The sequence below is a fragment of the Diprion similis genome, chromosome 6 (genome assembly GCF_021155765.1).
Source record: "Diprion similis isolate iyDipSimi1 chromosome 6, iyDipSimi1.1, whole genome shotgun sequence".
Taxonomy (NCBI): domain Eukaryota; kingdom Metazoa; phylum Arthropoda; class Insecta; order Hymenoptera; family Diprionidae; genus Diprion; species Diprion similis.
In genome coordinates this window covers 23,651,581-23,666,663 of record NC_060110.1, presented here as the reverse complement: position 1 = coordinate 23,666,663, position 15,083 = coordinate 23,651,581, and the positions used below count along the sequence as shown (strand labels likewise).

Below are 15,083 nucleotides of genomic sequence, written 5' to 3'. Positions count from 1 at the left end.
TGTGCCAAAAAGTCTCTTCACTTCACTCGCCCACCTTAACCCAGTTCTCCGCGGAGTGTTGTTACCCTTTCTCTCATCTCACCTCTGAGCAGCGGCGAGATTATTTTAATTGTAGACCGCCTGAAATAGGGCTCGTATAGTGTCGCGAGAAATAAAAAATTGGCATGTAAAAAAAAAAAAAAAAAAAAAATACACAAATAAAACACTCAACTCTGGGATTAGATTAGATATACACGTACACGTGTATTGCGCTGTAGAGATTTTTCTATCATGTAATGTGCATAAAGTTATTTGGTGTTTCAAAAAGAGGACTAGCCGTATGACATGTCTGCTGTTGTTGGTCTCTCCGGGTTGACGTAAAAAAAACAGCGAAGTATATTCATCATCCATAATCTCTCCACGTTTTGACGTACATCGTGCGATGAGATTAAAAAAATAACGGGGGGTTTCAAATGAAGGGCTTACGTCAGGATTGCACGTGTCATTAGTTACCCTGTCATTCAATTCTATGTCAAATATAATGGCTCAACTTCGCTAATTTGAGATCCCTCAAGGTAGGATTATCGTTGTTCTTGTTGTTGTTCTTGTTAGGTATCATTGTTTCCGAATTAACTCCGACGAATTTTACGTAACACAGGCAGTCAGGCACATTGAGAAACTCAAACTCACTCTGGTCTCATCAATGGATCTACTACCCTAATTGAGAGAAGAACCTTTCTTGACGATTCCCAAGAAACAACTGTCTGGATTTTATCATTGTAGTGCGAGCATTTCAAACAACGCAAGTTCGTCGATGATGAATTTCTCCGCGTATCTCTCCTCCGCATCTAATAGTCTCTGTATTTGTATCTCTATACAATAACTGAATTCGGTTTTGTTTATCTTCCTTTTCACGTCTCTCGTCTCTTTTCATATGCTCTCGTCATAAATTTACAGATATTGTAACTAATCTAAATTTGTATATCGTATATTCTAATCTATGTATTCAGAATTTTTTTATCAATTGATTTTAAACTCTTGTAGAACGTAAGGGAACAACAAAAATTTATCGGTAGATTCTGTGGCCACTTTTAACGACATATAACATGTAGACAAATTCATTTCTCTTTTTATTTTTAAGGCACGTTTCATTCATTTTCATTTATCAAATCTTGCGACATTCCGTATGGCATAAAAACACCTCAAGGGGTTTCTGTGTCCACTTGATTAGCCGTTTACTAATACGCTTGAACCCATATCCGACGATCACCAACTGTCTTTATTCAAGCATAAATAATCAATGAATCCATTCGAGCATCTAATTACATAGTACCTCCAATCGGTTAATTGACCCGTAACTACAACAAACAGTCCCGAATATTATGTTTGGTTTGATATTGTATCGCGTTATTTGTACTAGTACTGTGCAATCAATCGATTGATCGCTAGCTTCAATTAATCGTTCTTTCGATGAATTAATCGATCAATCGACGATTTTGATTAATCGTTCCTCCGATTAATCAATTAATCGACGTTTTTCATTCATATACCGACAGACTTGCAGAATTATTATGAGGCACTTCGATCAATCGATCAATCGGAAAAACGATTAACCAAAATCGTCGATTAATCGAAAAAACGATCAATCTATGCTGCCGACTAATCGGTTAATCGCATGGCAACAGTTTGTACCGACGCTCTTTGCCGACGGTCGGTAAGACCGTCGAATATTTTTCTCCGTGCGGCGATAACGATCCTTGTTATTGATACAAACGTTTTCGCCAACTTTCAGGTCCTCTACTGCGACTCCTGCCGAGAATCTTGTCACCCCAACAGAGGGCCCCTGGCCGCTCACAACCTGGGACCACCAAGGGGCAGCTGGCAGTCCTCTTCGACGCGACAACGTGGGCCGGGTGACCCGGGTGCGATGGGGTGCGCCGATCACCCTACCGAAATGGTTTGCCTCTACTGCGCGATGTGCAAAAGCGCCGCATGCTCGCTGTGCCTTCGGGACAGACACTCCGCTCATCCCCACGACGTGCTGCCCCTCGCCGCTGCCTGCAAGGCCCAAAAGGTACGTCCCTAAACTGAAGGAGGGGGGGGGGGGGGATGCAGAGGGTTCCGTCGTTTTTTCTACCTGCGAGGTTCATCCTTCTACGGTTATAGTTCAAAAAATCTAGTCAAATGGCCTTGAGGTGCTTATAAAGACGCGTTATACAACTCAAAAACGCGGGGATTCAAAACTCCTATACCACTCAAGCGATCAGAGTGAAACTTGGGCATTTAATGCCTTATTTTGGCAAAAAGTGGAGCGTCGTTTTAATTGTTCAAAATTAAGAAAAAAATTTAACTGATTGGCTACCACCCACAGAAATTGGCCAAATTTTCACAGTTACACTGAATGGATCAAACTCTCCAGTATGATGCCAGTCGGCGGTGATGAAACACACATTTTGAGCCCAGTTCCGTGAGATTTGATGGTGAAATGACGAAATGGCAGCTGATCTGGTTTCCGATTACGAAAAACACCGAAATCTCTTTTTGGCGACATTTGTCACCGACCTTTCACGCATGCCGGTTATTTTTTACCGACATTACATGCATGCGTTACCGGCATGCGCGTAATGTCGGTAACAAATGTCGCCAAAAAGAGATTTCGGTGTTCTTCGTAATCGAAAACCAGATCAGTCGCCATTTCGTCATTTCACCATGAAATCTCATGGGACTGGACCCAAAATGTGTGTTTGATCACCGCCGACTGGCATCATACGGGAGAGTTTGATTCATTCAGTGCAACTGTGAAAATTTGGCCAATTTCTGTGGGTGGTAACCAATCTGTAAATTTTTTTTCCAAATCTTGAAAAATTAAAAATACGCTCCACTTTTTGCCAAAATAAGGCATTAACTACCCAACTTTCACTTTGATCGCTTGAGCGGTACAGGAGTTTTGCATCCCCGCGTTTTCGAGGTGTAAAAAAAAAAAAATGGTAACACGTACTAGATTTTCTGGTTACAGATACAAAAGTCGTTTTTACTTCGTAATCAAAACTTTATATATTTTTTAGTTACGATAAAAAATGAGAATAATCAAGGACTGTACATGTAACAACCACAACTTCAAATCTCTCTTTTGTATATAAGTAAGAAACACGATCGTTCTGCGAGAGAATTCTCGCCAATCGTGGCTCAAAAGTATAACCTCAAAATATATATCATGTTTTGACTTCAATCGAACCGTGAGTCAAAATTTGAAATGACGATACTCTTTCGGATGGCTACCTCGTGGTAGCCGATTGATTTAGTAACTTCAGGAATTCGTGGTACACATTGGCGGTAAAATGAGAGTGTACCTTGATATTTACTTTTGATGATCAGAAGTACATCCCTTTATACTAAATTATACTCTTGTAAGCTACTATACCTACATTCCTCAAGTTACAGATCAATCTCTGAGCATAAGGCCGAATAATCACTTTTCTTCACTTGGAATTTCTTCCCTTCTCTTTCGTTGATCTCCGTATTAAACGTCGTGGAATCTGCAATCCAAGACTTTTTCCCCTTGTTAATTACGCATATTTTATTACACTTAAAAGCGGAATCTATACGGGAATAATGATTCACCGTTAGTGATCGGAACGGAATTTAAAACTCCAGTAATATAACCATGAGTATAAATCAATCGCCCCCGCACCGTTTGCCGAGAGTTTCGTTGGTTGGCTCGTCGGAAAAGGAATACCGAATAATACGTTATACCCATCGTTTGAAAACTAACAGGAGAGTTCCTCGTGATCGACGTCAGGACAGACGCAGCTGTCCTCGTAATCCTCAGTCGAAACTTTTCGTACTCGCGCATCTGGTGCCACCTGGCCCATGTGCACGATGTAGGTATAATATCCCGATCACTGTGTGCGATATACTTACACGTCTGCATCCGTACTCAACCACGAGTATAAAACAGCGAATTGCAAGGGTATAAACACCGTCAATTATTTATTATCAGCGAAACATACGGACATAGGAAAGAAAAGTGATAATTGAGAAGTATTAAATTCTTCAATCTCTTGCACAGACACTAATGATGTGGTTTTCTGGAAAGTTTAAACAGTCTTTAGTCTTCGTTCTGATCAGTTTTCATGCATCTTTTATGGAATAATCATTTCGATACTCACGGGTGGATCGACTATAGAAGTATAACGATTGTTCGAGGCAGGGAGCAAGATTTGGGAACACCAGGATAAAGTGTGCAAACACACCTGGAACGGCGACCCCTATGCACCTGGACTTGAGTTTCCGTCAGGGAATCTGAAACTCTGATCAGTGAGGTTTTATGGAGGATCTTTTTTTACCCTTAATTCGTTTATCCATTCGTTTTATTATATCACTTAATATTAAAGGTTAAGAAAGAATTTATACAGAGGTAAGAGAAAAAAAAAGAAATACTTTTTGATTAATAATTAATGAAAAATAGAACACCCAATTGATATTAGCTTCGTAATCGTATAAATCTCGGGCGAATCGCCGCGTCGTTTGCATTTGAAGTATTGCGAGTATATTATATATAGTGGATATCCTGTATCTCGTATGTATGTACATACATACAATGTACATAAACCACAAATCGCATGCATGATTTATGAAGTGGATAAGTAGGTGTATATAAAGTATCCGCATGTATGTATATATCGCTCGATTTCCGACGCGGTCTTCCTTGACTTTCATGACGTGCGGTATAGATATGTTACAAGTTAGATACATAAGAATTTATTGAGTACGAACGAACCGCATATTGCGAATAATATTTATCGCCTTTACGCGCAGGCGAAAATCTCCCCCGGGATAAATGAGAATTTTTTTCAGTGAATTTGATCCTTGCAGAGGTTGTAATTCAGGAGAAGAAATTAAGTATTTGAAGCTTGGATTAAGAATTTGAATTTTGAATTCAACAAATATTTGCAGGAAATTTTTTGAAATTCGGTTTCGAGTTTGTAGTTATAGTATGTTGGACAAAAACCTTTTCAGAGAAAATTAAAACGGTAGTGTTTGAAATTCCGTAGTAAATTCTGGTAGAAATTTTCGTAATTTCTTTTTTCTTTTTTGTTTGTTATTTTTATTTCGTTACCACGTGCTCTAAAATCCGCGCATATGGCTTTAAGTATATAACTTGGGTATATTTAAATATGTATATATATATATATATATATATATACATATATATATATATATCGAGTTACGTCGCATGTGTAGATTCTAAAGTGGTACTTTCATGCATCGATTGGCAGCATCGTTATGGCTGCCTGCATCTCCCACGTGTGTATCAATGTACGGATATGGCACACGAGAGGAGAAGGGTACTTTGAAGTAATCGAAGCACGTCGTCGACGCGTTTTCCGATACTGCGGATCGGTGTACATTCAAATGTGTGTATAACAGTAAGCCGAAGATAAACTTTGATTGGGCGAAAGAAAATTGAGATACGTTACGGAAAAAAAAAATCAAAATAAAGATAAAAACAAAGTTATGTTCAACGTCAAATGATTGGATTCGAGCGAGGCAGTTTATTCGATACAAACGCACGCTGTTCATTTTTATTAATTTGCATCATATTTTTAAATGTAAATTTCTGCACCTTGCATTCGAGTATTTAAATTCATTTTGAAAATATGTTAGCCTGATTTTATTTTTACAATTTGAGAACAAAGTTTCGCTCAGAGTTATAAACATGGAATTTGAAAATCCCCATACACTCGACGAGAAAATAAATATCTCGTGTATATAAACGCGGACGCATTGAGTGCTGCTGCATCAAATCTGTTTAGATTTAAAGTCTTATGTGTCTATAATAAGCGGATCATAAAACGTAGGTATCGTTCGAGTTTTAAACAGACAGATATTCCCCGTACTAATTAAAGCTCAATTCAATCCCTCGGGGAGTTTAAGGAGACCCTCTGAAAGTAAATAAGTCGATAAATAAACGGTCGAAATAAATTCAAGAATTCCTTTCTTGGTGCGGGTTGTTCGGTCTGAATTAGCCAACGCGCGTCTTCGTTATTTAGTTTGTTTTTTATGCTTATTTATTACACCCTCGAAGCTTACGCAATAATTATTTAGAAGCTTTAAATCGTGATCTTTTGACCCTCAAATGTTGTACAAAAATCAAATTGTAAAACGAATTTTATAAAACGATCTTTCGGTGATTTTTGTCACGTTGAATGTCGCTCAAAAATAATCAACTTTTGGGAATTTCTATTTGAAGAGTACTAATTTGTGGAGAAAGTATTTTTTTACTTGAAAAAAAATAAATAAAATCGACGACAATAGTAACAAGATGAAAAGTGTCTATGGCAACGAAATTGAATAAAAAAAGATTGAACCAAAGTGAAAAAATTGAATTTCAACCATCGCTTTTTTCGACCTGATTTATCAAATCGAGAAACATTGAATTTCAAGGGTTGCCCGGGCGTGGGTGGCGCCATATTCGAAGGTAGTTTTGTATGCTCCATTAAATTGGATAGTGGAGGGGTTGCGTTGAACAAATATCACAGGAAACATCAACGGAACGGAAGTATCAGTTTTCGCGGTAGAGGGTAGACGAGTACAAAGCCTTGCACATCTAGTGTTCTCACCTCTTCATCTTCTCTCTCTCTATCTCTCTCTTTCTCTCCCTCCGGATATCCTGCTCCTCTTACCTATAACACAACACATTATACAAATGAAGTACAAGACCGCGTGTTCAGTCCATCCACACTCGTCATGCAATCTTATTCCACAGACCCCCGCGGGATATTCTCAGCTTCTATACTGTATTCGCGAGAAAAACTCGAACATCCAGTTCCTTCACGTCATTACTATTGTTATTATTATCATTGATATTATTATTATTATTATTATTATTATTATTATTATTATTATTATTATTATTATTATTATTATTATTATTATTATTATTATTATTATTATTGTAGATAGCTATGTATCAGCCAAGAATTACACATGGATATTATTACTGTCTTCGCCTAGCCCATGTTGACGTAAGTGTTTACAATAGGCTGTCTTCTGTTGGTTTAATCGAAGGATTTCTTTCCTCGAAACTTAGAAACTTACCATCTAATCTTTCTTCTTTGTATTTCAGTCGGTTTTTCAGCTTCAACAAACTGACGTAACCTAATCTGGTTGAAATCCTCAGAGAATTGGTTTTCAGTTATCACGATTGTCCGTTAGACGCGCGCAGCTGTGACGTCATTCGTCTACAGCGAATCACCGCGTAGATCGTGTTCTTCGCGAATGCGCGGGAAACCAGAGATAATTTGAGTTGTAAACGGGGAAAATTTTCCCTCAACAGTTTCATAAGTTATATTAATGAAACTTTTATCCAAACGATAATTTTAAAAAGTAATTCTGATTATAATTATCCGATCTAAGGATAAACTGATCGAAAATTTTCTCTGCTAGAATGTGATATTGATTCGGAATCACGTGTATGCAACACGGTTTTCAAACTCTTCGTGGTAACTGTTAAAGCGGTGTGTACAACATGGTAGTACAAAGTTAGACTTCGCTTTGGAATATGGATTACAAAGTCGATTTTACCAATGTGTAGTTCGTACCTAGGGTGTATGCGATTCACCGTTCCCATGTACACCTATGTAATGTATTATGTATCATGCCTACGTGCAGGTATCTCCTGCATCAGAATTCGTTTTGTTCGGTAACTTTCCATGTGATGCCTGTTAGTGTACCACCTCTATAATCTACATAACGTTTGTACTACAACACCGCAAATGGAAACTTGTTCGCAAACGGCGCCTGCACTCCGCTCTCTGCTTAACCTTAAGTAAATCTGCTCGTTTGCCACATGCGATTACCCGATATAGCGTGTATCAATTTAATTGCCCTCAACTTTCGAATCGGTTGAATTCATTGTTAAATTTCGTTCAAGGTAACGGAAAAACAGTCGATGAGTTAAAGCATGAAATTTGAGAAATTCTCATTTTTTTTTTACTCCTTTTCTACTCACCGACTAAATTTCTCTTCCCATATGACAATTAGATCAGAAGGATTTTCATCTCTTGGCGGTTGGAAATTCACGGTGTAATTGGCCCTGATTTTTCTTTCCGAAATGCAGAACTTGAGATTGTCTTTGAACGAAATTGAAGAATCTGAAGAATTCTGAGGGCGTAGATAGGAATGGGCAAGGGAGTGTTGTAAAAATATATGGGATCTCGTGTATAAAGGGGACACGGTATAAAATATCCTATGTTATATACGACCCGAGTTAACCCTGTGAAAGTATCGCGTCAACGGATCAAAATGGCGGATTAAAAATCGCGCCTATTTCGTTATACTGGCAGTTGGCATTTTTTATACGCCTGTGCTTACTTCTGCACCTATAGGTATATACTACTTGGAAACGTATACACGTTATACCCATTTCCGCCGCCATAGTAAAACCGGCTCTTAATCAAGCGTCGCGACGAGATTCTTCTTCTTCTTCTTTATCTTCTTCCTTCCTTCCTTTCTTTCTTTCTTTCGCTATTTCTCTTCTTTTTATTTTACTGCAAATGAGGGCATAATTACCGTTAAAGATTGTTGTGCAATACGAAAGACGGAAACTACTATCGTCCTAAATAATAAATAGCCAATTGCTTCTCTTTTACACCACATCGATCTACGATATACGTGAACACATAAATACGATGCATAATTTCTGCAGGATAATCGAGTTAAACTTGCATTATGTTAATTATTGTACAGGATAAGATGTCCTGTACGTTCTAATTACTTCCTCGGAATATTTATTATACATATAGTACTTACGTACATATTCCTAGCTGACTCTACATACCTACGTATAATTATACTTGAACAGATCCGAAGTCTAGAATAATCTCGCGGCGATTGCGCAAGCTAGGGCCGAATGCCTGGATGCCTCCGATGCTTATGGGCTGGCTCTCAACAGCTCTGCCTTGCTTTCTAAACGTCAAACACGTGCGAGTATAGTTACGAGTGTATACCTATACCTACGTATATCCCTTTCGTAAATTAGGTATAAGGTACGACGTGTACTCTGTCGTCTATTCTCTCGTCCTCGCCATCACCGAATTCCATGTTTTCGAGAATAGGAGGGGGGGGTTCATCCTTTGAAGAAGAGACAAAAATGATGAAAAAATTGTTAATGCAAATTTTTGTTAGTCAATTATTTAAAACGTTTCGTGAGTCTAGAATTAAAAGATTTTCCTGATAAGACAAAAAAAAAGGACATATACTAAAATCATAGAAGAATACTACAATGTGTAATTGATTTGAAATTGATTCAAAATTTTATTTCACAATGTTATTGTTTGGTTTATTGTTTTTTTTTTAATTTGTATAACGTTGAATATTCAGTTTTCAATATTATAGTGATATTGATTCAGATTAACGAATAGGACTATTAACTTGACTAAACCAAAAAAAAATCAATTTTAGCGGATTTGTAAAAAATTGTTTTCCCAATAAAATACATTGAATGAATCTACTAGATTTTTCACCACATTTTGTACGAATGTTTTAAATAAAAATCAATATTCGTGCTCTTGTTTATAATTTTAATACATGTCCGTTTTTCTAGCATTCTTTGAAAATTTTTCAAAAATCATCCTAAATGCTCAATGTGTGACTTTGTCATAATTAAATTGAAGAAAAGATGTTATTTTCTCCCGATCACGCGTTGCGTCACTTCCGGATTTACCTATTTTTTAAGCATCTCAATAAAATTGACGCGCTATTATTTAAAGCCCCTTTATTAACTTATATAATTTTATTTCCCCGGTGGCTTAATGATCTTGCGGGCTTTTTAAAAACGCTCTATTATTATATAATAAGGCTTCCGAGAATATAATGAGGTGACCTATTTTAAAAAATAGGAGATCATTTAGTCGCTGAAACTGATTCGTTGACTCACAAATAGGTCGATGAAAAATTTGCACATAATCTTGCTATTTTGAGAGTATTCTAATTAACTTCGATCGATCTTATAGCAAATATTTACGTCACGGATCAACAACAAAGTTCGATATTTTATACTTTTATTATACACGTGTCGTGATTAAAAAAAAGACCTCAAGTATATACGAAATTCACATCGATTTGATGATTGAAGTTTTGACTGAGTTGAGAATAAATCTAGGATCGATTTAACGAAGTTTTGCATTCCACCAAGGAAAAGAAAAAAAATTTGAAGGCAATTGGAAAAACATCGTGTTTTATACATCAATTGTTCTTACGGAGTTTTTTCCTTTTCTATCCCATCCGGTGGTTAATTATTCCGAGTAAGCATCATTCGTCTCAACGCTTACAGGCATACGCAGGTGTGTGAAAATGTGCAGAAATAGCTGCTTGCGTAGTGTTTTCGCCTTCTGGACCGCAGAAGAGCTTTCGCGGCGAGAAAAGGAAGAGCCGAAAGGAAGAGGAGGGTGACAGTACGCCGAGTCGTTATCTTTACGCAAAATTAAGAGCACGCGTGCTGCAGCACGCAGCAGAAGTAGCAGCAGCAGCAACAAGGTGCGTGCGTTGTTGAAAACGCTAAAAACGAAAATAGATACTTGAACGCGAGCCAAAGTTTACTTCTGTTCTGACTCGCGTGAGAGGCAAAAACGACCCCGATAACAATTACGAACTCGGTTACCCTGCAGGCGTATTTATGCGATCTCACATATGCACCTGGTTACTAGAATTCTCAGTGACAATCGACTCCCCCTCGTCTTGGCAAGGATGCAGCCTCATTCAACTGCTTCATTGCTTCAGTTTCCGCGATTTTTGTTTTCTACTTTTTTTCCATGGAGATAAAAGTACAGAAACCGATAGAAATCGAAGGGCCACCATATCGAAGTTTTTAAAAACACAAAAAGGATTTAAAAATGTTGAAAGTCCAAGTATGGAGAAGTCAAAGATTAAAAAGGTTAGAACATAGAACGCCAAACTGTAGAATTGTATACAGGTTCTCGATTTTGCTGTTCCATGTTTTGACCTTTCTATATATTTTTTTTTGTTTTATATTTTTCGACTTGTTATGTTTTCAATTTTCTCTACTTCAACTTTTCACATTTTTCAATTCTACGAATAAAATTTTCGTGTTTATGAAAATTCGTTACGTTGGACCTTCTATCAATCAGCAATTCTATTTTTTTACGTCTACCCTTTTTTTTGAAAACGCTGGCTGTTGATTGGATTCGCCAGACTGAATTTTCGAAATCTAATTTCAGATTCGCAATCAGCGACCCCAAAAACCACTGGACAGAGTTTTTTCTCCGAAATCGATCGAATTTGTAACTTTCGTCCGCCATATTGGGTCCGCCATCTTGAATTTTTTAAATCCGATTTCAGATTCGTAATCAGCGACCCTAAAAGCTTATAATTTATATAAAACATGTAAATTCAACGTATAAGAGGAGTAACTTTCTCGGAAATGAAATATTGCTTCAATTTTCACGATTTATTTCAATCAATTAGTTTAACAAAACTAATAAAACAAATAAAATAAAACAAAAACTTATTAGAATACTATCAAAAGTAGCAAAAAACCGACAAGACACATGTTTAAAAGTTGTCTAAATATACAAAAAAAAAAGGATCTAAAATAGTTGTTAAGAATACTTAGCCTCTGACTCAAAGGGTTAATTAATACTTATTCCGTGTTGACTCGACGCAAGAATCTACCGAGACTCGTGATAGGAGCGAAGACCGATGAAGCAGTTGAATATTCAATATTGTGAGAATGACAAGCGAGAAGATGTTATGTCATATGTATCCACGTGTCTGCGTGTTCAAGAGGGGTTTTATCGTAATGGGATGACTCAATTACATTCTGAACTCTCGAGATATTGGCGCGTGTAAAACGTGCTTGAATCGGAAAGAAGAAACAAGATAAAACGATGTCAATTAACTCAGGAAAGTTATCGACGATAACGAAACATTTATAGCCAAATAAAAACCATAACTTACAACTTCTCTGCAATAACTTCGAAGATGTTCATTTTTCCGAACATGAGCGTATATTTGTATAAACTTTTTCTCATCGTAAGAAAAGGAAAAGAGAAAAAAAAAAAAAACACATAATCGTAATACATTACATGCAAGTATATTATCACGAAGACGTAAAATAAATTTTCACCGCGTCAATTCGAGAGAATAATCTGAACATAATCTTTAGTCAATGTCGGGTTTTATTAATACTCAATGTATAAAATGAGGATCTGTGTTCTCCGATCTGAGAATCAGTGATTCGTATAAGTCGGTATTTAATAAAAGAAGAAAAATAAAGCAAATTCGATTCTGGAAAGCTTCTCGAGAGGAAGAAATTAGGATTTCGTTTCAAATAACTCCCATTAGCATCTAAATGTATTATGTAAAGTACATCGCGTGCGTGTATTTAAATGCGTACAGAATCTTCGAGTACAACGTTGTTTTTACTTACGATATTTATACATTATACTTTTATCTTGGTCTTTCGAGAATCGTCGTCGAGGCATCCTCTCCTTTCTATACATACACATATATATATATATATATATATATATATATATATATATATATATCTACATATAATATGACTTTTACTGGAAAAGTTTTTCGGTGTTTCTCCAGGTCCATATAACGTTAAAAGAGTGACGTTCATGACCGGCTGATAGCCATCGATGTGGCCGCCGCCAATGGCCCCGTGCTTTAAAGGTTCATTGATTTTTATTATTATAGTATATTTCAAAGAGTGAGTTTATACGCTGGTTATGTTAAAGCTATCTATAATACGTCCAGCTTTCATAGAGGCGTCAAACTTTCCCGACTAAATCTGCAAGCTCATGTTTTCCCATCTTTTATTAGACGCCCTGAACTCCACGGTCTGAAAAACAAACCAATCGATACCCTTCATTTTCAAACACTTTGGCAACGTTTATTTTTGAACGGCACATACAACTCGTTGAACAATCGTATAATGTAATATTTATTTAGAACACGTACAAGTTAATTAAAAAAAAAAAAGAGTTACAGCTCCGTTTTGACTTACTTACGATTAGATATACTCGCTTTGAAAACAGCAGCAGTCTCGTAACGCGAGATTATTACTTATACCTATGCAAATAGGTCCACCTTTTTACTGCTTTTTAAACTCTGTCTGAGAATTATTTACACGTTACTACCTTCTACCGAATGATGTTTCAAGGATGATTCAGCGGTTTTTATACTTCTCAAAACTTTGTGCGAAAAAAAAAAAAACTTGTTAGTGGATGAATGGCGTGGCGTATAATCTCTTAACGACCCCTTAAGAGAAAACGGTGCTCCAATTTTCTGTAGATTCACAAAAAAAAAGTTTGACTTCTACCAATTACACAGTTTTAGCAAACTTTTAATGTGCAACTGTTTGTTTTCTATTCTATTCAGAAGACTAATTTGTACTAAGTCAATGAAACTGCTAAAACAACGATGCCTCAATGTGTTTGTAAAAAATATTTCAATAAACTTTCAGAGAATATAGTCTTCTGGATATAACGAGATATTGTAAATTGATATCGAACGAATCTTTTGAATTTCGAACACTTTCGTAGCTGTTTGAAACGGTAAGATACTCACAATCAGTGTAGGTAAACGACTATCTCGTAATGAAAAAACAAAAAAACAAAAAAACGAAGAAAAAAAAAGTGTCTATTTTCGTCCTTCGAAAGAAAGACGGTATCTACGTGGTGAATTTATGGTGCGTCGTTATACCGGGAATGCATTGGCCGCGTGCATGTTCTACACGAACACGAGCTGAGAATACGCTTGTATTATGCATCGGTGTGTCTCATTGTACCATTGCGCGAGCAGTACGCTTCCACGAATGTCTAATGGCGTTGTTGCACAGAGTCTCCACCCCTGCATGCTCGATACTGCCACGTGTCGCGTGTCCAACCCTCGATAACAACTTTGCAGATATAGCTCTCAGGACTAGAGTCTAGTCACCCCCGAGACCGGGAGACGGGAACAAGGGGCGCACGGAATAATTTCACTCGACTCGGTAGCTTTTTTTACCCGATGTTGTCAATTTTCGAACGGCAATTGTAAATTTTATGAGGATAACTACTCTTGTTGTAAGCCCGCTCGATATATAGCCCCTCGATATAAGGCCGCTTCTCGAAATTTGAGATCAAGTCTTCTGTCGTGCAAAGATGATTGTGGGACAGGATTTTTTTAATGAGACAATTCAACCTTTATTATGTATTTGTATTTATTATTGTTATATAGCAAGAAACAGAACTTCATACAGTTAGCGTAGTGTAGCGTCTATTTTACCTTCGCTGATGACGTCAGTTTCGACAAGGTATCGGTATATGGTTTCAAAAAAGAATACCATAGAATAACAAACGTCTAGAGGGTCAATTCAGTCTATGTTTTAAGTCTATCTTTATAGTTAGCCGCTCTTTCATTGGCTTATTATATTTTCAAAATTCTGCACCCAGCGTGATAATCCTTGTAATTGAAAAATCTACGGACTGAGTGTCAGCTTTCTGGAAAACTTTTATTATTTTATTTTATTAATATTTCAGCGATTAAAATTTTAATCTCGTTAAAGGTAATGTGAAATTCGTAGAAGACTTTTATACAAATCAGTGTATTTTTGGATCGAGTGAAGTTTTTTTATTTGCTTTGAAGATTCAAAGTATTTGCTATATTCTTCCGGTTTTCATTGTTATAAATAACTTTGGAAACTTACTTTTTAAGTCTTCAGACGCAATTTTCTCACCGCGTATTTCTTCACTAAAAAGAAAAATTCTATAACAAGGATGAAAGCTGTTTAACCAAGTATACGAGAAATCACGTCTCCGATACATCTAAAAAAATGTCTAAATTACCTTGAAAAATGTCGAATTCTCAGAGCGTTTTCTTTGACTGGGTTTCGGCCCATGTGTAAGAGCGATATTTAAAATTTCGGGAATCTAATTACTTCCTTTACAGCCCTGTGACTGGCAATATAACCAGAGTCGGTCGTATAGCGGAATAAAAAGTTATTGCTATGCGAAAAAAACGTTTATCGGGTCGCTCTTACCGTAAACGGTTTCGAATACCGGCTCTTTCTGGCTCGCCTGAATAATTTT

At 36.8% G+C, this 15,083-nt stretch overlaps 1 protein-coding gene across 2 annotated transcripts in view; it reads left to right on the top strand.

The window, feature by feature from the left end:
* The window catches only part of LOC124407148 (E3 ubiquitin-protein ligase TRIM9), a 58,250-nt gene that overhangs the window by 2,571 nt on the left and 40,596 nt on the right, over nt 1-15,083 (top strand). For both annotated transcript variants that reach the window (XM_046883001.1, XM_046883002.1), the window contains exon 2: nt 1,772-2,053. In XM_046883001.1, the coding sequence (XP_046738957.1) occupies nt 1,772-2,053 (282 nt within the window). The remainder of the gene's footprint in view (nt 1-1,771; nt 2,054-15,083) is intronic.